The 26604-nt window shown below is 40.0% G+C and overlaps 1 protein-coding gene across 1 annotated transcript in view; it reads right to left on the reverse strand.

Moving 5' to 3' along the window:
- Positions 1 to 1741: 1741 nt before the first annotated feature.
- The window catches only part of LOC118809537 (protein shisa-6), an 80394-nt gene continuing 55531 nt past the window's right edge, over positions 1742 to 26604 (reverse strand). The window contains exons 5-9 of the mRNA XM_036572952.1: positions 26310 to 26348; positions 17541 to 17603; positions 12338 to 12490; positions 5931 to 6361; positions 1742 to 3145 (exon numbers count right to left, since the gene is read on the reverse strand). Coding sequence (XP_036428845.1) covers positions 2723 to 3145; positions 5931 to 6361; positions 12338 to 12490; positions 17541 to 17603; positions 26310 to 26348 — 1109 coding nt within the window. The 3' untranslated portion in view covers positions 1742 to 2722. The remainder of the gene's footprint in view (positions 3146 to 5930; positions 6362 to 12337; positions 12491 to 17540; positions 17604 to 26309; positions 26349 to 26604) is intronic.

Below are 26604 nucleotides of genomic sequence, written 5' to 3' on the forward strand. Positions count from 1 at the left end.
TCTGAAAATATTTCCTCGAAAGAGTCCATTCATGACTAAATTCATGTTGTCTGAACAAACTGGAGCTCTTGACAAAATTAATGAATGCTTGTTCAAAAGGTCAATCATTTTCATCCTATATTTTTGTGACAGCGCCCCCTACTGACCTGGAACTTACACCAACCAAGCCTGTTCTCCCCTAAAGCTTCCATTACATTAGCTACACTAGCCTTTTAGCTCCAGTGTTGTATATGGTTTTAAGAAGAACCTTTTTGAAAGGGGTTCTACATAGCACCAAATAGCGTTCTTTGACTGTAGCTTGAAGCTTGACACTGTAACAATAGCAGAACCCTTTTTGGTGCTTTATAGCACCATTTTCAGAAAGGTTCTATAAAGCCATATACAACACATTCTCCATCGATCTGAAGAACGTTTTCACCATGCGAAGAACCATGTAAGCATGAAAGGGGTTCTTTGAGTGTTTATGGTTTTATATAGAACCATTGTCTTTACTAAAGAACCCTTGAAGAACATTTTTAAAGAGCGTAGCTAGATAACATCAAGTAGAGTCGTTAGTTAAAAAGTTGCAGCAGAACACCAGCCATGCTCTCCTTGCCCTCTCAGCTATGGGAGGCAAATCTGGCTAAAAAAGAAATCATAATAACAATAAAATGTAAATGCAAATCTCTTTTTGCCATTTCTTTTTCCAAACACCTGTGCAAATATCCTGCCAAAGCTGAAAATGAAATTAAATACCTACATTTGCAATTTGATTTTTCACATAAGCATGTCAATAAATTTAAAACAGCTATTTGTAATTTCATTTTAGTCATTATTCTGGTATTTCATGGCCATATCTAAATGGAAAAGCTAACAGAGAAAAGAAAATCCAAGCTTCACTTTGGCTTTGCCTTTTCTTCATGAAATGTGCAGTGTTCACGTTCTTATTACAACTTAAAACTAGGTGGGGCTATGGGCTATATTTTAGGACATCGTCAGAGTCAGAGCAGCATCATTCCTCGACTAAACGACACTGAGTCTCGGGAAAACATCGTCATGTCTCAAATGTGGTGTAACTGAACATCAGACCAAACGGCCTCAGAAAAAAAGATCATCAGACCAAACGCATGCTTGGTTGAGCATATACTGGTTTGTATAACTTAGAATACCACTGTGAATTCTCAATACAAATGCCATTATAACATCTGCACAGTGTTTTGAAGGTAAATGAAATCAGATATAGCTCTCCTCTCTCCACAGTACCACAAACCACTACCACAAAGTTGTCAGCTGTGTGGGTGTCCTCTACTTCTACTGATTGAGGCAATTTTGTGTGACGCTGTTTGATCGGATACCTTTTTCTGAGGCCGTTTGGTCTAAATTTTAGTCTTGTTAAAATATGAAACTGCTGTTTTCTTGAATTGTTAGTCTGCATAAATTCTGTCTTCCTGTTCTTAAACATAATAAATATCTAAATAGTGTTTTCAGTATATGAGTAATAGCACCATTAACGGTTAACAGAGTACTTGAGTTCCCATGCACATACTGAAAGACACCAGTGTTTCATATGAAATCAAGTATTGAATTTTCAACCCCTAATGTTGGGGGAGGGTGGGGAGTTTGAGAAGAACACTGGGTGGTCACGGAGGGTAGAACTTCATTGTCTTGCTGACCTGCTATCTCCATGGTGCATCAAGAGGAGTCATAACATTTGAAGAGGAGCAGTTTATGAGGCACACAACAGATCTGTTCCAAGTGAGTATCATGTTTAGAAAAATAAGGATGGTTTATTTGAAGCTACTACAACAAGCATAATATATTCGTCTTGTGAGTCACTCACTGGAGCACAGTCTACAGCCAGATATCAAGAGTGGTCATGGTTTGTCGACAACATTCACCCAGTTTTCATCCTACAAACACATTTAAAATGGCACACATAAATTACTGTATTTGTTTAAAACAGTCCAATACTGGGTTAGTGGGTCGTCTATAATTCTTGAATCTCTAAAATAAAGCTACAGTAATACAAACGCCAACCAGAACAGACTTGTCCATTTACTGCGGCTAAAATAGCTTATTTACAATCTTCTATGCAAAGGAATTTGCCGTTAATTAAAGAACAAACTGATACGTGCTAGCCATCACTAACCAAACTAATGAAAAAAAGAAATGAAAGAAGAAAAAAACAAACAAATGAACAGAATGAACGCATTTAATCAATTGTGCTTTTTAACCCACAAAACCACTTCGTTGTTGAAATGGAACATTTTTCGTAGAGGCACCAATAGAAGTGCTAACATTGGTTTAATTTAAGAACTTCTAAAGCTATGACTAGGACTGGAAGTACAAACAGTATCTGTATTTATATATTTATAAAGTTACACAATTCCATTCCACATCCACATCAACTAGCACGCTTTCTTTTGTACCTTCTGTCGCTCTTCTATCAGGCCTCTGTGAGTTTCCATGCAAAGCCCTTAAGAACTGCAGAACTGGACGGACATTTTTATTTTCTGTCCGGACGAACCACGCAAGCCTCTAGTCCATTCTTTTTATCTGTGATCTACAAACGCAGGGAAATGTTGGATATGCACATGGAAGGGCCTCTTTGTCTGAATATATTCGGGCTGGTGCTGGGGTCAGTCACTGCGGAAACCATAGACGAGGACTAGTGGTCAGACTGGCTCTCTCGCGCTGTAGTCTCTTGGGTTTTCTGGCGGCTGGCTGGTCGCTGAGGTCCGAGTTAAACAGTTACTTCGGTCTTGCTGCCTGTGCGGTAGTGATGGTGGTGCTGCTGCTGCTGGGCAGCCGGAGGGACGTAGTGGAGCTGCTCCACGGTCTGCGTGCGGCGCGAGGCGAACGCTTGCCTCTTGGAGGCCGTCTGGTTCGTGCTTATGGTGTTGTGTGCAGCGGCGGCGGCAGCAGCAGCAGCAGCGCTGTTGCTGTTTGAGGCACTGGGATGCGAATGCATTTTGGTCATCTTGTAGCGATCCATGACCGGCGTGGTGGGCATGAACACGTCCGTGTGGGATATGGCTCTGGACATGGACCTGTCGCCGTGGAAGCTGGAGCGCTTGACAGACATCATCTTATCAGGGGACAGCAGCGGGTCCTGTGAACGCAGCCGGTCCTGTGAGTACAGACGCTCCTGTGAGTAGAGGCGCTCCTGGAAATAGGGGTTGGTATGGTTATTGTAATAGACAGATATAAGAACTCATCTTTAGCCACATTACTTACACATGGGGAATATATTATTTAAGAGATATATGATTTTAATCTAGAGTGAATCTGCAAAGTCTGTTCAGTAATAATTGTAGAGTGAATGGCCTTCTGTAACTGGCTGAACCTGGAGCAACCTCAATAATAGTGGTAATAGTAATACTAGCTTATTATTATTGGCTTAGTATGTGTTTATTAATAGGACATATAGTAATATACTAACAAAGCCCGCTAATAGACATGACCATGCAGTGCTGTTGTTACTGATTGTGCTATCGTGTCATGCTGATGTTTCAATCCGGACTCTCTGTGCTAGTGTAGGAAAATTACACACAGATACATTATCTCGTATGAATCCGTCCAATCAAACCCCTTACAGATTACATCGTTCAGTTCAATTAATCCAGCTCCAATATTGCTTTAGTACTGATTTATACACTCGTGTAGTTTAAGACACAAAATGAAATAATTTATGTATCATACTGTAACTTTTTAATAGGTTTTGCTTGACCAGATGATATAAGCACAGACAGTATCAGGTCTCATGTTTAGCATAATGGCATCACAAGTGAAGCCAAATATGGGAACATTTCAACTACAATTCAATTCAATTATTGTTTCAATTCAATTCGATTATTGTTGAGCATATAAACAAATGGTAAACTTTCACTGTCTTAAAGAATAGTTTGATGAAAAATCTAACTCATTTCCACTAATACCAGATACAGATCAACCAAAACATGTCTGGAGCTCAGATTTTGCTTCTTTAGTTTAGAACTGGAGCTATGAGGTTAATGTTGCCAACAAACACTAAAACCCAATACTCACACACACACACACACACACACACACTTTTTAAGCCACTTATTCCCATAGTCACTCCAATAGCCCAAATAATTTCTGTAAATATACATCACCAAAACTTCTTTCAACCAGCTGAAACTGCACCCCAGTCCTCATTAAGGTTGCCCAGACTTGCTGATGTGTTTAGAGAACAGTATGACTTACTCTGAACCATAAAAATGAACAAAACTTTAGTGCTAAGCATTTCAGACAAAACCAGAACTGGTCTTCATAAAGCAGGGCTGATTTTGGATCAGACTCCTCTGTATTTACATTGATGTGCCAAAAGCCATGGGACAGGAACTAGTATCATGCAGGACCCCCTCTAGCCCAGCAAAGTGCAGCAACTCAGTGTGGCATCGACTCCACAAGTGGACAGAAGACGTCTGGAGGGACGTTGAGCCATGCCATCTAGATATCCACCCGCAGCTCCATGTTATTTGTAGGTGCAGGATCTCGGGAGTGAATGGACCTCTCCACCACATTCCATAAATGCTGGATTGGGCTCATCTCTGGCGAACGTGTGCAGGCCACACCATTCGACACAACTCTCCTGAATGGTACTCAAACCAATTCTGGACAACTTGGGCCCGATGACGGTACATAATCCTGCTGGAATATCCCATCATTGTGGGGGTACATGAAGCCCATGAAGGGCTACAAATGGTCACATGCAGTGAAACGTAGTGATGGACCAGTGGACCCAACACATGGCATGAGAAAACACCCCACACCAGTATGGAATGACCACCAGCCTGCAGTGCCTTGTTGACAACTGGGGCCCATGTCTTTATGGGGTCTGTGCCACACATAAACCCTACCATCAGCCCGAAACAACTGATACCTTGACTCATCCTATCATGCCACATGTCGCTAGTGCTATAGGGTCCAGACCTGCGGGATATGCGTGTAGGGCCTCCTGCACTGAATGGGGATGTGATTTCTGCTATAGTCGCTTGTCTGTTTACACAGACAATTCTAGCCAGATGCCGCCAGTCATGATTATTAAGCACCGGTGGGCAGCCACTGCACTGTTCACTGTGGGTGGTAATGCCTTCTCTGACGTATGCCTGGTACACATGTGACACTGTAGATCAAGGAATGTTAAATACCCGCACAACTTAGGAAATGGAACGTCCCATCCATATGGCACCCATTATAATGCCTCGTTCAAACTCTGATAGTTCATGTTGCCTTGCCGAGAGCACGCTGGTCAGTGTTCAACCTCACTCACAAGATGACAGCTCACAACTTATACAGGTGTGGCCGTTCCCAAGCCGTGCCCCTGAGAAAACACCACTTCATGATAATTTTACATACTACTATCCAATGACTTTTGGCACATCAGTGTATGATGGTCATTGTCACAAATACTAATTCTTGATCAGTAATTCTACTTCATAGGTGGTTTGTGAATACAGACCACGTTGTCTAAAATGCCTTCAGTTTTTTCCTTTCTATAGTTAAAAGTAAGTCAGCAAGTCTGCACAACCTTAATGAAGACCTGCTCCAGCTGTAATCTAAAGAAGCAAAATCTGGACTCGAGATATGTCTCAGCTTATTACGTCTGAAGTAAATAGAAAAGCCTAATTATTCCTTTAAGTTTTTTATTCATATTTTTATTTAATGTATGGTTGTAGTATGAGAAGAGCTAAAAGCCCAGCCTCAATCCCCCAAACCTCCCACGATGAACAAAGAAAACACTAAGGAACATGGATGAGACAAGGAGGTGGTAAAGATGGTAAAGATGGAAATGTATATTAAGTTAGATAGAAAGTAGGGGGAGCTTCAGGCTGAAACTCAGTTTCTCATTGGGATATTTAAATACTTTTCATTATTACAAACGCAGATTTTGTAAGAAAAAAAATGGTTAAAACAGCCATCCTTACCTGGGAGTGCTGCAGGCGTTCCTGGGACAGCAGACGCTCCTGTGAGTGGATGCGTTCCTGTGAGTAGTGGCGATCTTGTGAGTGCAGGCGGTCCTGTGATATGAGGCGCTCATGGGATCGCAGACGCTCAGCTGAGAGCAACTGCTCATCAGACAGTATGCGCCCCCCGTACGGGGACATGCCATAGGGGGACATGGGGTAGTCTTGAGCGTAGCCACGCTCAGGGGAAAGCACACGGTCCTGGGACATGGCTCTCTGGACACGGCGAGGACGCTGTCGTGGAGGCTGCTGCTGCTGCTGGGCCTGCTGACTGCTCTGTGACTCTTGGTTCATCTGATTCATTTTTATCATGTGAAGAGGGAGGGTGCCTCGTGCTGCTAAGTCAGGAAGGTGCCTCTTGCGGGTGTAGTAGTCATCCACGTCCTTGTCCGCTGTGGAATAGTAAAGTCAGGTTACAGGTCAGGCCACTATGGTACATACAAAGTAACTAACAATCTGGATTACTTTTAATGAGGGTTGGTTTTCATGTGTGATTTGTAAGGCACTTGCCCTGGCAAGTTAATTTAAAATAAAGTTTCTTTGTAATTTCCCCAGATTCTCACAACGTCCAACGACAGCGCTACCCAACTCAATAACAAGAATGACACAGCACATGGCTGTGTCTATTACCAAGTTTTGTTATTAAATTACTGTCAGGGCAATTCAAACAGGACTATTATTCCTGATGGAGCTCTGGGTTCACTGGATCACAGATGGTCATTCACTCAGGAATTATTACTGTCAGTCTTGTCAGAGTTATATATTGTAGTACCTCCCCATGTAAAATAAATCCAACTCAAACAGGGTTTAAGTCATCAACTACTTCGACTGAAGCATGGCTTCCTCCAAACTGCACTGAAATGGTTAACAATGTATCTGTAGTGTTTGTAAGACATACTGCGATCTGCGCAAACTGTGTCTGATAGACGGCAGTCTGCACAAATCTGTGTGTGGAAGCCAGAGAAAGCACAGCCCACAGAACCCTACTGAAGCTGGGGTTCAATGCGAGCTAAGAGCATATTCAAACACATGCTGTTTTAGTGGAGCAAAGATCACAGGTTATTGAACAACAGGCATTCACAATGTCATTTTAGCTTCACTGGGAGTTACTGAGGTGTATGTAATGCTGTAATGTTTTTTTTGCATATGAAAATCATCTCCATGTTCATTCAGTTGGCTTTTACAAATGTAATTTTTGTCCTGCTTGGAAACTTGACTTGTGTATGTGATGATTGGCGGAGCTCTCAAAGGCACGGGATCTTAAAACAAACTATACTGACACTGTAATGTGTATGACTGACATCTAAAAACAGTCAGTGACACACATATTACATTAAACGTGTTCAGTGGTGTAGAAAAATGTTCTTTAATTTGGTAAGTTAACTGTTAAAAATAAGGCATTTAGTAGCTTTCTGTTAGTGTGTAATTCAGCAGCCAACATTTTTAGCCTTACTTTAGAGAATTAGCTAGAAAACATTCACATTCGAAAGCAGAATCTGCGTTTTCAACAAAAAAAAAACTATTTGGTTGCAGATAAATGTATAAAATTAATAAATAAATAAATTGTAATATGCTAGTCTTATGCTCCTACGCAGGTTTAAATGAGTAGGAAACGGAGAATCTGAAAATAGAGCTTTAGACTGATAAATCCCTATAACATGAATCAAGCTATAATGAATGAATACCTAGAATGCCTCGTGTGCCAAAAGCTGTGGTCAAGTCTCCAGACATAAAAGAATTCTAAATAGATAACTACATTTTATTGTCTATCATTTCAGAATTGTTCCCTAAAAATACCTTTACATGTCTTCTTCATGATATTCTAATGTATATTTTATAAGTTATAATTGAATCGAAAATAATATCGACTTAATATGACTTGCAAACTTTTAAGTGAGTTTATGAGTATCACGTTTTTTTTGCCTTTAGATGCCACCTATGTCAGAAAGCATCAGCTGCATTAGACAGGTAGTAAAAGTTAGTGACTGGTTGCCAGCAGCTGGACAGTCACAACAATACAGGTTAAAGTGATGTGGAAAAAATAACCTGCTCTGTTTGCAGACACTGTTTCACTGGCAGGCAAGATGTTTTGCTTGTATTATCGATTATACTCTGGATGTTTAAAATGCATGGACTGGAAGAGGGTTTTAGAGTGAAATGCTGTGGACATCACCTTGTTAGCGAAGGATTTTGCAATAATCCAGCACAAAATTTTTTACAAGCTGTCTCTAGGCATGTATTCTCATAAACAGGGTCAGGTCTGGCCCAGAGAGACTAGACAACTGAATGAACTGCTCAATGGCCTTCTTTTATCCTGTTTATATTATCTTTCTTTGGTTATCTAAAAAACTAGACTGTGCCGCACAAGACCAAAGGTTCCATCATGTCCACACACACACACACACACACACACACACACACACACACACAAGAGCACTAAGTGACTACTGTATCCGTAACAGAATGATTAGAGATGGTAATAATTAAATTATGGTCTCCACCGATATGGAATGAATGCGGTCTGGAGGAGCTGATGACCTTGAGATCTCTGTTACACTTGACGGATCTCTCCATGCACATCCTCCGCCTGAGAGAATTGGAGTGCATCACTTTGTGGAGGAATAAAACTATATTCAGGAAAATTAAAACCTCAAATCAAAGAAATGAAAGCAAAACAACAGTGTATAGCAGACCCAAGTTGCAGCTTTGCAGTAAAAGGCTACATTCAGGACCCTGAGGTTACCATAATTTTTAAAATGCAGCCTCTTATAAAGGGATTATGTCAAGCTTGTTATGAAATAAAAGCACAAAATAATCTCATCATTTTATAAGCCATATATCATTATTTCATAATCCATTAACAGCAAGTAATACGTTATAGCGATTATAGATATACTGTTTTTAATTATGCAAGCAGTTCACTTGAGTACAGTAGCATGTATCTGAGACACGATTGCATGAGACTAGTCATTTAAGCTCAAAGACACACATACTTCTTTGATTTATTAATAAGTGCAGAGTGGTTTGACTACTATACAGAAATAGAGGGTATTTTTTTCCGCTGGCTGCACCCTACAAGATCTATCTGTATGAATGCCATTGGAGTTCCAAACATAGACATAGCTAAGCCTTTTGGCTATTCACTACAACAAATAATATGCTTTAGAAGCATAACTGAAATATTAGGGTGGCAATGCCTGAGGACGTTTTTGAAGAGGATCTGGTGCCAGGAATTATTGAGTGTTTGCGAATGTATGCATGTTTTTTCCGGCCGTGGCTTTGGGAGATGAAGGGGGACTGCTGATGAGAAGTAGGGGTGGGCAATATAAGCTGTAATTTATATCAAGGTATTTTCCACTACCTAGAGAATAACAATAATATCACAAAATACAAAAGATAAATTTGTAGAAGAAAAATAATTTAAACATTACCATCTATAAACTTACTATTCAAAGTTCAATTGACAGCAGCCTGGTAACTAACTTTTTTAAGTTGAAACCCTCATTTTTTTTATAGTGAGGTGAACAAAGCACACCTACAATTAGTTATCATATTGTCATGATGTCTGTAGCTTTACATGTCAATATTAAAACACAAAAACAAACAATGCTGTTAACAGTATAGAGATTCAATTTTATTGGCTTTTTACAACAGAATTTTTTTTCAGTAGTATTAAATTATTAACCGCATAAAATCCCAGGCTTATTACATACTAAGGCTTATTATATTGTAGCTACAGGGACTTCAGTTCAAACTGGCTGAACTATTCTCAGATTATAGAAGTGTGTAATAAAACTTTGGGCCTGCCGGTGGGTACAATGTTCTCATTGTAGACATTGTCTCATTGTACAGTAGTTGAAAACAACTTTCTTTCTTTTTGTCCTTACTATTACTGCTAAACAAATCAATCTGTTCTGGGTTTTACTTAGAGTTTTAAAATTTTTGCATATATCTGGCAGGTCTTTTGCAGCTCAGCCATAATGAAAAAAGCAATATGTCTACAGGCTGAATATCGATAACAGAAAGACATTCTTGTATGAGATCTGCTTCAGACAGCAGACTTTGGCTAAGAAGCTGATGCTCCATACATATAAGCTATGTACTTTCTTGACAACCATCCTACCACCAGACAAAATGATCTCATGTAATTTCAAAAAGTGGGGTGGATGTGCCCCCCTGACCCCAACTCCCCACTTCTGCGCTGGTGCTCACCCTTAATGAAGGTCTATCAATACCCCATACTACGCTTGATTATAGTGCTAGAGTTTTCTAGGCAATTACACAACGCTTTAGCTGTATTTACTCTTCACTTAGGGAATATTACGACTTGAGATGATACTGCACGGCAGAAATCTATCATCAGCTAGATCAATAGAACAGTGGGCCTAGGCCACAAGTAAGTTATCTCCAGTGATACAAGCAAAATGAAATAGTGGTGGCTTTTAATCACCAGCCTTGACGCTGAATGCCAATAATCTTTACTTTAAATAGGGTTTTTGAACTGGGGTTTTAACAAGGCTTCAGCTGTCTGACAGAGATAATGGGCCTATGAAATATGTGCTCTCCCTCGCAGCGTGATATAAATGTGCATATATAATAAAGGTATATCACTCTCTCTTCACTGACAGCTTTAGTTAGAGATTTCTTCCAACATGCACTCACTTATATACATGCACTACAGGCTTATACAAGATGGTTGGAGCACAGACATTAATTCACAGTACCCTATATATCAGAGGTTGATATATTATGCACTGATAAATGAGAAAATTTGATTATTTGTGTTGGTCTGATGTGGTTAATATAGCACCTGTTTTTTTTTTCCCAGGCAGGGATGCTACACTGATAAGAGTCAGTGGGCAAGACTCCTAATGTTATGTTCACCTGCCTTCGTAAACTGCTCTTGATAAAAGCGTGTGCTAAATAATATAAAATCTTTCCAGAAAATAATTGAAATGTTTACGGTAATTGCCATATCTGAGCTATGTCAAAGCTAGGTAAAATGAATCAATGACTCATCTTTATCCATCTTATGATAACTGCATATTTCATGTATGAATTGTACTGAGGACTTTAAAATGCCAAAAATAAATACATTAATGAATAAGTTGCTAAATATAGTTAATTAAGTTAACTTTGGTGAATGGCAAATGGAGCTGAGCCCCATTACTGTAATTTGACAAAAATGTAAATCATTATGAATACTGCAACATCTAAAGAAGCTCAATTACAGTAGACCTGCTACATGTAAATAGGTTTTATTTATATTGATAGCCTTATATAATTATAATGTTTTACCAACTGACTGTTGCTAAATGTATTCAAAGGCACACATCTGCACCTAGCTAGCTAGCTAATAGCGTATATTAGCTCCATCAGTTCAACAAAGTTAAACTGGTTAACATTTGTTATGTTAGGTAGGAATGTGGGTTTTTCAGTTGTTTGAGAACCAGGTTTCCAAATCTGACTGGATGGCACTGAACACCTGGCAGTAAAGTGTTGCACAAAGACAGAAAAAGATATTTCATGAAATCAGTGCTGAGAACCACCATACTACCATATCAGTTGAACAATATTGTTCTCACATTACTGACACCCCTTGAGAAAACTGAGCTTTCCTACATCCAAAATCCCAGTTTAACCTGTGGTTATTGGCATTAAGATAATGTGGTGATTAATTATTAGTTATTTGCACAGAAATTCCATGTCAGTACATCCCAATTAGTGCCAAACTTTCTGATCACATGCACAAAGTATTTCTGCTTTTTCTCCTTTTTCTTCCTCTCTTGGAGGAGACTTGATAATTATCTGGTGAGTGGAATCAGACAACTGATCAGAGCAAAGACAACATAAAAATAAATCTATGCAAGCATGGGGTCCTCAGAACAGAAACTGATGACCACTTATAAAGAGTGTTCAGAACAGAGGTGCCAAATCATGCTCCTGGATTTCTATCCTCCTGCAGACTACAGCTCCAACCCTAATATAATACAACTGCCTCCAGAAAACCTTAATTAGCTTGTTAGACTGGCAGTGGGACTAACCACGAGGCAACAAGCAAATGATCTCATACAGCATGCCCAGTATAGACTACAAATGCAACAAAAAGACTGTAAGGCACTGTTAGAATGCAAGGTTGGAATCAATTCCAACAGCTCATGGAGATAAATTCAATTTACGTTGTGAATGAAATTAATTGTTTTCAGAACCAGCTTAGAAATGTATCAGCGCATTTCAGTTATGAGATGAATTCTGTCTTGTCAGCTGAACTGCTGAGACTGAAATTAATGCATTTAAAAGAAATTGATCCCAACCCTGGTGAAATGCCTGAAGCTCAGCAGCGTGCAGAATGAGAAACTGGCTCTTACTGAGTCTTTTCAGTGAGGAGTACTTGTTGAGGTCAGCCTTCATGGCAGACTCGTAGGAAGGAGGCAGGTGTGAGAGGCTCTGGAAAGAGCGGGAGAAGGACAGATCGTATGGCTCCGTCTGCGATGTGAGGATACTGTTCATGCGTGTGTTCTCTGGAGGACGACAAGACAGCAGACCAAAAGACATATCAAGAGAAAAATGCTTGGGAAGAAGTAAAAGCTGTAAAAGAATATTCCAGAGTTTTTCAACCTAATCTCTATCTGTAGAGTACAGCTGATTACCATTTATAATAAATATCTTTTTTTTTTTAGATTTTCACCTAATTTAGTCATTGCCAGTTCCACCTGCTAGCTAGGTCTCCCCAGATGCTGCAGAAAAGGATGTGCTTCCTCTGAGACACATTAAGTGCTACTGCATCTTTTCAAACTGTTGCTATGGCAACATTATTGGACAGTTCAACACGCTTGGAGGAGAACACTAACTGCCAATTCGATTTCGGCAGCTAACTGACTCCCACGTTGGTTAGCACTGTGCTGAGTGATGGAGGGAAGACCATCCTACCCACCCAGAAAGAGTGAGGCCAACTGTGCACTCTTAGACTCCCAGCCACAGATGGCTGTGGCATCACTGAGGACTTGTGACCTCCCAATGATAGGGCTAATGCTTAGACAGCCATAGAAGGCACTGCGTACTTGCTGAATTACATCAGCAATTATTAATGTAAAATGCATTTTTGTAGAACACTTTTAAGAATCATTAATAAAGACCTTTGGGTAAGACATTCTCTCACATCTGCCTACTGTCACTGAAGGATCTCTGACTTAAAGGAATGATGGAAGTTAATTCGCTCTGGAATTATTACACTACTGAGAAAACTATGGACATTCTAGATTCATATAGGATTAAAATCACATATCTCATCAAATTACAGTTCCTCCCCAGTAAAATTAATCCAACTCTAAATCCAAAACTAATCTGAATAGGGATTTACTGTAGTTTTTAACATTTCAATCTAAACTGTATAAGTTATTAGTGAAAAAGAATTATTAACATGACAAATGATTCAATTTGTTTTGAACGGTAGTGTATGTTTTGCTGTAATGCTCAGACTGCAGCTTTCATGCATTACAAATTGTGTTGTGACACATTTTAGAACGCAACGGCGCATGAAACCTTGCGTAGCTTGAAGCAGTTGTGTACTTGAATGAAGTATGTTTCTGGCCTTGTCCTATTACCTGTATTATTAGAGTGTAATGGTTGCAGTTTTTAATTCGAGCTATATTGCCATGTATTTCAAATCTTTAACAACTGCCCAATGGCTTATACTATAAGTATGTTTTGAGTCAGGAGGTTTTCAGGTGTTTTCAGAAGATTAAGTACAACATAACACACAGTTTGATAACTGATGGGAGAGTACAGATGCGGCAGATTAAGTTGAAAAACTCTGGACTTTCAAACTATTTTATCATTTTTGTGTTTTCAAGACAACGCCTACTCAAGACAGACTGACACTGCAGTAGCACTAGCGCCATCACACAGACTGCTCATGAGTGCAGGGGAATCAGTGGATGAACACTGTGGCCTGTGGCTAAAATCAGCCATTGTGAGAGATTGGCTTAGTTATGTCCTGGTCAATGGCCTTCCAGCTCCTCCTTAGTAGATGACCCTTGTTTTGTGAGTGATGTGATGTGAGTGAGAGCTGTGGAGGAGGATAGGCGGCTGCTACCGCTGCCCCCTTTCCCCCCCATCCCCGTGGGCTGTGTGCCCGTCACGCCAGCCTGGACTCGGTCAGGGCGGGCAGGGATCGAGCCCTGGTTAAAAATAGGGCAGGGACGACTGCCGCAGAATGCAGGTCTGAGACAAAACAACACACAAGGGAACCAGGAGGGGTGCGGTAGGAGAGGAGAAGAGTGTTTACACAACACCACTCACTCCATTTTACACTCTGTTCAGCACATGCTGTGGGTTTTACTTCTTTTAATCTGAAGCTACTGCTGGCAAAGTGCACAGCAAGGCATTCATCTTTATTTACGTGTGGAGGAGGAGGAATAGGAGTGGGTTTGGGAGGTGGGGGTGAGGGGCATCAAGTGTAATTCTGCAGTAAAGAACAACTTACCATGCCTTAGAGATCTGTGAGCTAGCAAACAAAAATATGCATTTCAGTAAGGATGCTGTGTTAAAGAAAGTAGGGATGCACCGATCCAGCTTTTTGTCTCAATACAGATTCTGATATCGGTTAGGCTGACACAGAGTACTGTTCCAAAATCAGCGCTGTTCTTCGCAGTAGCAAAGTACATGTATGTACAGCACTGTGCAAACCACCCTTTGTTTATTTAATTTCCAATCAAAGCAGACATTAAAGTTATTCATTTTTCAGCATCAGAAAAAAGCAGAAAACGTGTTTTAACAGAAAAAAAAGCTTCCTTTATTTCAGGAGACTTTTTCAAAGAAATCTGCAGGGATATTTTTTCACACCATATGAGTTGGTTTCATTTTCCGCTTCTCACAATCCAAGTAATCCCAAACGCATTGAATGATGTTAAGGTCTACTCATCCTTTTAGACTCAGTGTTGTCTTCTTACAGTGGAAGGATGGACAGAAACACCTGTGGATTTTTTCAGATCTGAAGCAAAAGTGGTATCCTCTTAAAGATGACAGATTTAAGTACTGTTTAACTGACGATGACAGTTTTGGTGGTCTACCAGAAACTGCATGGTTGTTAGGGGTCCTATTTTCTGTATATATTTTAATCATTTGATTTTGACTGGAAATGGAATAAGTGAAGGGTGGTCTAACTTTTGTAAAACGGAGACATCATATGCCAGCATTCTTTTTAGAAGTGTAAAATGTTAAATTATATTGTACTAGAAGGCTTATAAAAATGGACGAATACAATTATGTAATGACTATGTTTCAAATGTGGATCATTCACTTCTGACCAATTAATTTAGTAAGTATAAAACTCCAGTATTGATCCAGGATATTGGATCGGTGCATCACTAGAAGAAAGAACACGCTACAGCCAAAACCAGCTGTAATGCTTTTGTAGTGCTGCATGTTCCTCTTTTCAGGATTAAACATTGTTATTAACATGGTATTTTCATTTCTTAATTAAATCAAAATGTCTTAAAGGTTACGGCAAATATCAGATACAAATGTCACCACAGCAAGATGAGAAGCGGTGTTATTGAGAGAAAGTTCCAATGCCATAAACAGAATTAGCCTCGCTGAGAAAAGAGCAATAACAGGCTTTGTCATATAACAACCAATCTGTTGAAAAATCTTTGGAGCTTGTTAGGGAGTGCTATCCATCTTCTCACTCCCCTCCGGTCGAACTGAAGCGGCTCACCAAAGGCGGTGATTTAATCGTTTCACTAACAAGATGAGCAGTTGCCGCTTGCTAGCGAGAGCATTTCTAGCCTCCGCATTTTAAGGGCGCCAGTCAAGAGCTTTATCCCAGCGTACGCTTATTCCCTGCTCTCCCTTCAGCTTTTGATCAGCGTGTGTTCATTAGGTGAGAAAAACATCGATAGAGTACAAATACTGTGTCAGCTGGTTTTTACAGATGTCATCCCTGCACGACTTGACTTTTGCATCTTCCTCAATTGATTCTTCAAAAACGCATCGCGCGTAGTGTGTGCACTGCGGCAGGCGTAATGGCCGTACTAGCCCCTTTTCCACTATAAAACCAGATTACAAAGGCAAAAGTTGACTCCAAGTAAAAGGCTTTTGAGGAGAAAGAGATGGTTTAAGTGACAGATCATTTTAACCATCTCCCCTGGGTGAAGTTCAAACAAAATAATTGGCTGAAAAAGATTTTCTTTTTCCAATCGCTTTCAGTTATATCCTTGTCTCTCCTGTTCCTGTGATGCCTGCCACCACAACCTTCTGAAGCCTTGTTTTGCTTAGGGCTGTCAGTATTGATTTTAAAATTAAACAAGAAATCTTGTGATTAGTTTGACAAATACACTGAGTACTCAGAAAAGGGCAATGAGAAACTTTACCGAATAACAAAGCATGTACAGCCTTTCAAAGACTGCAAAATACTCTACTGGAAAAGAAAACTAGAAAGCCTTTTACTACACTCTAAAGCCCCTTTTTCATTAAAAGCTGCAATATATTGCTTTGTAATAATAAATGACACCAGTCTTGTTGAAATCTTAACACTTTTATGTAGACTGTAGAAATAACATCATTATTGTGGTTGGTTCCGCCTCTGCAGCGCTCCCTCTGGTTCAGTTCTGTTAGAGGCATGCATGATGTACATCACATCTATGTAACAATGTGCTAATCAGTCAGCCAAATGTAATCAGCCCCTGATGACGAAGGACGCCTCGCGCTGCAGTGAACAAATATGAGTTTAAAATATGAGACGTAAAGTGAGAAAAGAAAGTTTTAAGTTAACCATGTTGTTATCACTCTTCTACATAATGTTAGTTAAGGCTGGCCATGTGAGAAAGTGTCAAAGCAACTTGTGTAAACAATCTGGAAAAATATCAGGCAGTGTAATTTTTTGCCTGTTTATGCCAGTACTGCAATAATGATTTCTGCTAGCCTGTCTATGGGGTTCTCAGTGCTATATTAGCACCAAGTCAACAACGGTGAATGTTTACTTTCCCACACTGGGTTTAATATTACCCTATTTAAACAGAAGATGATATTAGAATAAGATTTAAATAACCAAGTTTACTTATTTGTAACAGCCTAGTTTTGATAAGCGATGCAACATGCTTCTAAGAACACTAATCACTTTATCCTTAGACCATCAGATTGATCTTTGCATTGTATGGAGTACTTTTACCACTGTGCCACTATTTCCATAGTAAACAAGATGTCCTGAATTTTTATTTAGAGAGGTACAATATCACAGAAGGATTAGATGTGGCTTGTTAGCTGTGAATTGGTGGAAGGGCCAGGTGAAGCATTTGAATTCCGAGCACCTCTCCGGCCTGCAGAGTGGACCGTGTCCTCCACAGAACATTAACTCAAATCAAGGTGCACTGTGCTTTCCTGCTGCTGACACTATGGAAGATGGACAGTGCCATTGGCCTGTTCAAAGAACCATCAGGGTTGGAGGCAGGTGGTGACAAAATAACAAGCTGCTCAGAAAAAAAGAATATAGTGAAAGACATGCTTCACTTAGCAGTGCATTTGTTTCTGTTGTATGGTATGTTGCGGTGTGATGGGGACAGCGGTTCTTACCATTTTTAGGTGTTCGAGTGGGGCTACTGAGACCCAGATGGTTGTAGTTGTGTTGATGGGTGCCTGCAGAAGAAGCAATGACAGGTCTGATTTGCTAGTGAAATCAAGAAACCAAATCATGATCAAAAATGGACTCTTATCCAGAACATAAATGCTCAGATAGGAGAATGAGGCTTTGAGCAAAGGCAAGATTAATGTTAATCATAATAAGCAGAATGAGCCAGCACATATACATTTAAGCAGCAATGGTGATGGAAATGTATGCCGCCAATCATGTAGAGCAACAGCCAGCAGAGATTTACATTCTACATGACAGAGATGAGATGTTAGGCTGCACGGGAATTTAACATGGGAGAAACAGAAAGTTAAACTGCTGCATACACATTAATTAACATAAGCACAGGCAGACATACTGTAACAGTGAAGAATATATATACATTTTTCACATTAACACATTCAAAAGTCATGATGTACTGTTTGTCCCCTTTTCACAGTAGACTTAAATGCAGTTTGCACCTCTTTTGGAGTTCTCTCAGTTGAACTATACATTTTATTCTTCAACAATGTTGATGGAATTTTGATGAAAATGTGTATGATTTGCAAAAAAATAACTCAAGTGATTTTCATCTTTTTAGGAAAGCAAGCAAGTCAACATTTACAAGTGTTTTAATTGTGTTTAAATTATATCTTTGTTTATTGTGGCAGTTCATGGTTGTTTTATATCGCAAAATCTGCAGTTGTGCTGCCTGTTTTTGTCAGCATGGCCTTGTCTGTGGAGAGGTTTGAACTGTTCTCAAAGCATGGGGTTCTCATCTCTCCTCTTTCTCCCCTGAATGCTCACTAGCAGCTCAACACAGAGTCATAACATCTCCCACACAGACAGACAACAGATTACATCAATTAAAAATATCTGACTCAATTTTTATTACACTGGCAGAAGGTGTACTAGGTGGCCTGCAGAAAGAAGCTCTGGAAGTCAATCATCTCTAATTATGAAGAAAAAAACAAGGCTACTTCTCGTCTTGCTAGTTGAATGTACTCTTGTCATTTAATAGTGTGATTTCTCAGTATGATGTGACATGTACTTTAGATTCAGCTTAACAAATAACTTTCATTTTGAAAAAGGAAAAGGAATATCCTTTTATCACCATTGACCGTTACTCAAATGAAAAGACTCAATAAGCCCTTTGTGATCTGATTTGCATTCTGAATGTTCTTGTATGTTCACTCAGAAACAGTGCATCCACCAGTGAAGGTAGAATGGTGCTTCTTTTTAATACAGTGACAGTAAATAGTGGCACAAAGAAAACTCCTGTTCCACATGGTCATCCATTTCACACGCAGACCAAATACTCTAGGGGCAGATTTGAATGAGTTAAACATCTCCAAGCCAATAAATGCATTACCCACGATATATTGCATAGGATAGTTTTGATGTACGTTATTGAAAAGATTATGCCTGGAGCTAAATCAACTGCTGCCATTTATTTCTCTGTCTTTGAAGACCTCACTAAATTTACTTTGCCATCAGTCATCATGTCTGTTGGTTTGGAGTGCATACGTGTGTGTTGTGTGTGTACACTGCAGGAGGCAGATGCAGTCAGCAGCAGACTGACCTGACCAAGTGTAGTGTGGATTTTGCAGAGACCATAGAGGGATAGTGGCAGGCTTGAGCACTCGTGAGCTATGATGAATGGCAGCTATTCTGAGCTGGCAATGACGGCCCTGTTAGGAACCGGTGATAAATGTCTGCATTCTGGCATGGACCCCATGCCATGCTTTTGGGGATTACTGCTGTTGTACCTGTTTACAAATGCAGTTGAGTCACTAATTTAATAGTCATTTACATCTGCCATGCAGTCCAATATTTGTAAACATTCAGACAACACAATATTTGTTGGCCAAGACAGTAATGTTGGGTTTGTTTGGTTTGTTGGTTGTATCTACTTTCTGTCTCTCTTTTAAGATAAAATAGTGCAGATTTTACCTGGAAAAAAAAAAAAACATATTATTGATAAAAAAAACTGCTTTTGGAGTCGATACTGTAAATACTGGGATAAAGTCACTGTCAGTTAAAGAGGCATTCCAGCCACTTCTGTAGTTTAAAATGGGTCGTGTTACACAATATTCTGTAGTGCAGCATTATATTCCTTAACCCCATCATTTTGACAGTATTCACAATTGTATATTGCTTTTGTGTCTTTGTTCATTAAATGTTTCCTCACTACAATACCCATAACGCATTACATTATACAACCACTGGGAATCCCTGTGATGTCAACCAATCTGGACTGCTAGCTGAACCACTAATAGACTAAAAAAACAACCAAGCTAGCATCAGTGTTAATCTTACCTTGGTTGTCAAATTAATTCATAAAGAAAAGTGATTCTATCTTTATTCAACACAAAATGAAGACAACTTTTCTACCCTTTCAGCCAGAGAAAAGAAGCCAAACTGATTTGAGGTTTCTAGACAACCAGCTACCTTGATAAATGTAGTTCACTTCATCTGATAAATTATTTCTGTCATTTGAGTAATCCATTCTGTCCATCGCAAAGATGATTTGAAGACAGTTACCACAGTTATAAGGCTGATATTCAGAAGATATTCAGCTTCCTAACAGTAATATTAGCTATCTGCCTTAATTCAGCATTCACCAGCTAACGAAAGAAAAAAAATCAAAATAAAAAATTCAAAACAAAAATCCACGAAGTCGTTGTAGCTTTTTAAAATTCCTCCAACCTTAAAGATACATCATCAGAATGGGGTTTTCCTAGTCTTAGTATACATATCCGACATACTTGTTTTCACTGTGCTATCAATATTCCTCTTGTCTTTGAATGTAATGTCTACATGTGTCTGACAGTCATGACTTTTTGTTAACTGTGTATCTTCTGCCTAATGTGCTCTATAATTGTAAAGCACAAAAAGGCACTATATTAATAACAGTGATGATGATATACAACAGATGTAGATTTTCATTTTGGCTGGAATCTCCCTTCAAGCACCTTGAACATAACTGTAGGGAAGCAGTGTCATACAACAGACACTACTTGTAGTGATTAATGGGTTGACTATTAAAATACTTTTTAAATACCTTGGTACAAACTGACAATTACCACCTCTGCTTTGGTGAGAACTGTGATATATAACAGCAACTACACCTCAATAAAAATCAGCCACGAAGCAGCAGACCACACAAACTCACACAGCGGGGCTTTCGGGTTCCAAACTGCCTCGGGAAGCAACATCAGCACTTTAACTGTGCATTAAGAGCTTTGTGAAATGGGCTAATGTGGCTGAGCAGCTGCATACAATTTAAGATGACTATGTGCAATGCCAAACGATGGCTGGACTGGTGTAAAGCACGCCGCCACTGGACTCTGAAGCACTGGAAAGTGCCTTAGTGCCAAGAGTAAAGTTTGGAGGAGGAATAATGGTCTGGGGATATTTTTCAGGGTTTGGGCTAGGCCTCTTAGTTCCAGTGAAGGGTAATGGGAATATATTAGCATATAAAATCATTTTAGACAATTATGCTTCCAACTTTGTGGCAACAGTTCGGGAAAGGCCCTTTCCTGTTCCAGCATGACTGGTCCCCTGTGCACAGATCGAGGTCCATAAAGACATGGTTTTGACGGATTTGGTGTGGAGGAACTCCAGTAGCCTCCACAGAGCCCTGACCTTAACCTCTGAACACCTTTGGGATGAATTGGAAGGTTGATTGCAAGCCAGACCTTCATGTTCAACATCAGTTCAAATTCCCACAGACGCACTTCAAACTCCCAGCCGCAAAAGGCAGGCCAACTGCTTACTAATGCCCACTAATGCGCAAGGTTTTGGAACGGTTTGTTCAACAAGCCTATATAGGTGTGACGGCCAGGTGTCCATATACTTTTGTCCATACAGTGTGTTTTTAGTTTTCTACAAGTGTAGTTAAAATTACAAACTACTAAATTGGGAAATTTGTATGTATTGCTTGTTTGTTTGTATATGACTATATATCTGTCTATATGTTTGTCTGCCTGCTTGCTTGCCTGCCTGTCTGTGTATATATATCTACAAAAAAAGTTCCTGAAAAAAAAGTCCTGTTAAAATACCCTGGAAAATTTATCAGCAGTCATTCTGGTGCCATAACATCTTGTAATTAAAACCGGCACAGTTCAAGTGATGAAAAAGCTAAGGACCATTTAAGAGGCAGCCACGCTATCCAAATAAAGCATATATCAGGTAAATGGGCGTGTGCACAGTGGCAAAGTTAGAGCTCAAAACTTGATGGTAAGGCCTAATTAATAAGAGGCACAGTCCAGTTCAGTGATCTGGCTTTAATCTGGGGACCAATTAGCTGCTTTTGAGAAGCCGGGAAGCTGAAGCCTCGGCTGCAGCCGGAGGTCCGCTCTCCCAGCCTAGCACACTGTCACACTCTCGGCCTCACTCTGACCACGAGCCCACAAAAGTCATTTAAGCAACAAGGAGGAGCTGCAGCAGAGCAGCCGTGACGTGGCAGAGAGGCCGTGGGGTTAATGATGAACTTAAAGCACTCCAGGAGCGCCTGCCTATTACTGCATTTCCTTTTCTGGGTGGCAAGCTGGAGAAATGTGAAATTTAATCAGAGGAGACTTGCGGTGAGCAGTTGGTTTTTGTCATGCAGATGCTTCTCTTTTCCCTTGAAGGTTTACAGGTAAATAAGCAAGTTGTACCATTTTGTTAATGATAGGAATGCTCCATCAAAGCAGCTGATGAATCAAAATCAGCCGAATGGTTCATGATTCAGTCGGCAGCCTCTAAATTCCAAATACCAGTTTTGCATTGATGCAAAATATGTGACTGGCTGTACAAGAGCTTAGTATAAAGATAATTAGAGAATATATACTTTTTTACTTTCAATAATTCAAAACAGTATTTTCATTTTGTGAATGCAGAGATTACACAAACCCCAACATAAAAATCTCACATTTTTCAATAATTCAGTAACATTATTTTTATCATGTGAATGTAGAGATTATCGTGTGAATGCAGGGATTACATAAACTTCAACATGAAAATCCCTTGACTTCCATTGTATGAACTCTGTTTCCAATTTTCTCACCGACATCAAGTGAAAGCAATAGTCGGAGCATGTGCAAACCAAGTCGTCCACACGTTCTAAGCTCTCTCGCTCTTATTATCGTACATACAGCTTGTGTATTCTTGTTACAGTGGAGGCTCTCAAGAGGAACTGTAGTGTTCCACTTTGCTGTTGTTAGTTTGCTGCTGCTGGTTGATTTATCCATAGTTCTCAGATGAGCACTGTCCAGAGTAGTCTGACGAAGGAGCCAAGGGTATTGATTTAAAGTCATGTAAAAGCTATGTTTGAACAAGAGGTCTACAATCACAGGTTCCATCATAACAACATACAGCGCACAAACAGCTTACAGCTTAAACATCCACACAGTACTCTGCAAAAGTCAGACCCTTTATTTACTTAATTTCCAGTAAAAATGGTACATTTATTTTTTTCAAAAGATACTAATAAAACTAATAAAAAACTAATAAAAGAGAAAAGAACTGCAAGACCTGGCAGACCACCAAACTGTCACCATCAGATAAACAGTACTTAAAGCTTTCATCTTTCCAAGATCTGAAAAAATCTGCAAGTGTTTCTGTCCATACTTCTAATCAGCACTATGGGTCTGATGTGTAGCTGTCAGGAAGCGATTACTGAGAAAAGGAAATCAACAAATCAAACAAAAAAGCTGCTGGTGTTCTCAGAACACTGGATTGAGCCCCCCAGAGTCCAGACTGCAATAAGACTGGGAAAATGTGTAATTAATCTTCTGTTAAATACATGAAGAGTCTGAAGAGACTATGTGTATGTATATATATATATATATCAGCCTGACTTGAACATCACTAGTTCATGCTCCTCAGAGGGTGGAGAACAGAACTTAAGGTGAAAGTGTGAAAGATCGGACTTCAGCTGAAAGATCTGACCTGAGTCCAGAGGACTGATGGGGTCAATCCATTGCTATGAGTCATCTAGTTCACATGGATGTTAAAAATGGTATTAAAAACATTCATAGAGCCTCGGCTGGTCTTACAGAGTTAAAGCCACCCTTGTTTTGCCATGCGGTCCACTTTGTTGTGAATCATGTACAGCCCACGTTGTTGATGGGTTTGGCCTTTCAAAACAAAAACAGTATAGAGAGCAGCGATCGCTGATCCAGCGCCTACAGCAAATGAATCCTCACATCGCACACATTCCCGTTTCACGCCTAATACATCCTGACAACAACACTCCTGCCAGTACGCATAATATCCAGATGGTACACCAATGATTCAGTAGTCTGACATTTTTGTTGCATATTCACAAGAGGAAAACATGCAATCGACATCACAGAGTGACGTGCTTGATATGTATGCTATATTCCTGCAAAAATATTGGAATACTCCAATACTCCAATATTTTTTTTGTCGTTTTGAATTTTTTTTTTGGCCACTTCTCGAAGTCATATTTCAGAACCTATTTCAAAGTTCAGCTAAGGCTGGAAGGCTTTTAGTCCAATATTTTTGCACTGACACACAAACTCAATCTAACGAAAGTAAACACCCTGCCCCCCCAAAAAACTGAAATATCTGTGATTTGCATAAGCAATTACCTCAAAACACATCAACATCTCATTTTGCATGAATCATTCCATGACATTAAACCTCAGTAGTTGAACTCCAGCAGAGACGTGAAATTCATGATATGATTTATGTTTGTTCTTTGAATAGTTGTGATAAAAATATAAATAACTATCATGAAAAATTCCTTGGAAAAAAATCAAGTGCAAGCAAATAAACAAGGTCATAAGGGAACATTTGCATGAACAGCTGTGTAGCCTCCAGTGTTGTGTTCCCTGCCGTCACCCCCAGGCCAACTCAGGCTTGTTTGGATGCAACTGCAACACAAAGTTGCCTCCTTAATAACCACAATCTGAAGTCAAGCGAGAATCTTCTTCTATATCATGTCTGGTGAAAATCAACATTGTTTTTCTGACTCATAGTCATGATTCTCAGTATGTGCAAGAGCACCATGAAGTTGAAAAATAGTAGTTCACCTTTGATTAAAGAAGAAAACAACAACAAAACTCAAAGCCATCTGCTCACAAAATCTCCAAATGAAACAACTGACTGACAAATCATTGGCTGTGTGCTGCGGAGTTCAGTCTTTTGTTATTTTTTAACTAGGCTTCAGTGAGCCAGCATGTGGACTGGACCAGCATGTGGCCAAAAAGCAGAATCGCCACTCAATTTTTACAAGCTTAACCTTTTTCATTCTGTTGGTTTTCCCCCCTGCCACCATGCAAAATAAATGGTCTTGCCATTTAATTACCAAAGTCATGTGTGATATGTGGGGCAGGGCCGGGCGAGGCACGGGGTCCAGCCCCACTGGGCGTGTTGACAGGCCGAATGCAGTCGGCCTGCCCTTCTCCTCTTGCTCTGATAGACAGAGGGGGCAGTGAGCCACTGGGGGTTGGCATTTAGCGACTGACAAAGAGCATTAACATTTAATTGCAAAATGTTAAATGCCATAATGGTCATGCATGCAGGCAGATTTTGGCCTAAAAACTAAGTGCAGTTCGGACTGACAAACTGAATTCCCCCAGTGTCTGACTCTGTTCTGCCATAAACAAGTTAAGAAGCAAACAAACAAACAAAGAAAAACAAAACAAAACAAATGCCAGTCTGCTTGATGATGGCTTTCGGATCATGTGATGTAAGTGTCAGTAACAGCAATAGTCTTCCTAGGACCCCTTCTATTAAAGTCACTCATACTCTGCGAGACAGGGTAACCCCAAGGCAATCGAGGTGAAAGAGCTTGATGTGTAAATAATAGTCTGGGCTCGCTTGTAAAGTGCTTTACCCCACACTGACAAATGCACACAGATAGGCTCTTGGAGCGACTATATAACCCATCTCAAGGGGTCAGAAAGAGCAGCACTCCAATGGCTCATTTAACAATATCATGTGCAGGCAAGTAATATAATGGACATTGACCCATAACCCAGCACGCTGACCCCATACTAATGCATGGCGGAGACATTCTTAGCACACTATGGTATAAAAGCTCATGGCACATTGCGTGTTTGCTTATTTGTTTTTATTTACTCAGCCTAAATACGTTATATAACATTGCTAATGGCATTATGAAACAAACACCATTAAAAATAATGGAAGAAGTAATCATTCTTGTTTTTTTACGCCCCAAACAGAGAATACACAGCAACAGAAAGACTTCTTTTCTTGTTGTAAACAGTCGTCCCACATACCAGATTTGCTATGAAGATCCCAAGGCCAAGATCTTCCTTTGATGAGGAGCACTGTCGAGTCACTAACAAGGATAAGCACAGTTTTATCTGATGTCTTCTTTCATTAATAAGAAGTAACATCATCAATAAAGCTGTCTTTATCCCTGCATAGACGCTGGCGTCCGAAGGTGTCCGAAGCTTGAGGGAGAGACTCCAGGGGGGTGGGGGGACAGAAAGGAGTCCAGAGGAACAGAGACACTACAGGGGAAGGAGCAGGTTAAGCAAAACGGAATGCTGGGCTTTCAATGAGACAAAATAAAAAAATAAATAAACAAACATGAAAACAGAACAGATCTAGCGGACCATTTGCACAGATTTCTACATGGTGAGGAGTGGGCGTACACAGACTTACATAGCCACCACAAACACAGACAGAGGCCAGCGTCAGAGGCCAAAGAGGGGAGAACACACTCAACTACACAGAATTGCCATTCCTACCATGGTGACTCTGAGACCGCACCGGCCAGTGCCTCTCCCCTAGAAGACACAACCAAGTAGAGCGAGGCGGTGAGTGGGAGACAGGCCATCCGTACCAAAGACAAACAAACAAAAACACTGTTTAGAAATCAGCTTTTCATAACATTCTGCCTGCCGATAGAAGGAAACTCCATTTGTTACATTTGCAGAGGGAGGTTAGTTGAAATTCAGGGAAAAAAGTCAATATTTTTCCTCCTTCTTCAGCAAACAGTAGCTTTGTGCTAAATCAATTAAGGCAGAATAAATTATCATGCTG

This window comes from Colossoma macropomum, unplaced genomic scaffold (genome assembly GCF_904425465.1).
Source record: "Colossoma macropomum unplaced genomic scaffold, Colossoma_macropomum, whole genome shotgun sequence".
NCBI classification, from domain to species: Eukaryota; Metazoa; Chordata; class Actinopteri; order Characiformes; family Serrasalmidae; genus Colossoma; species Colossoma macropomum.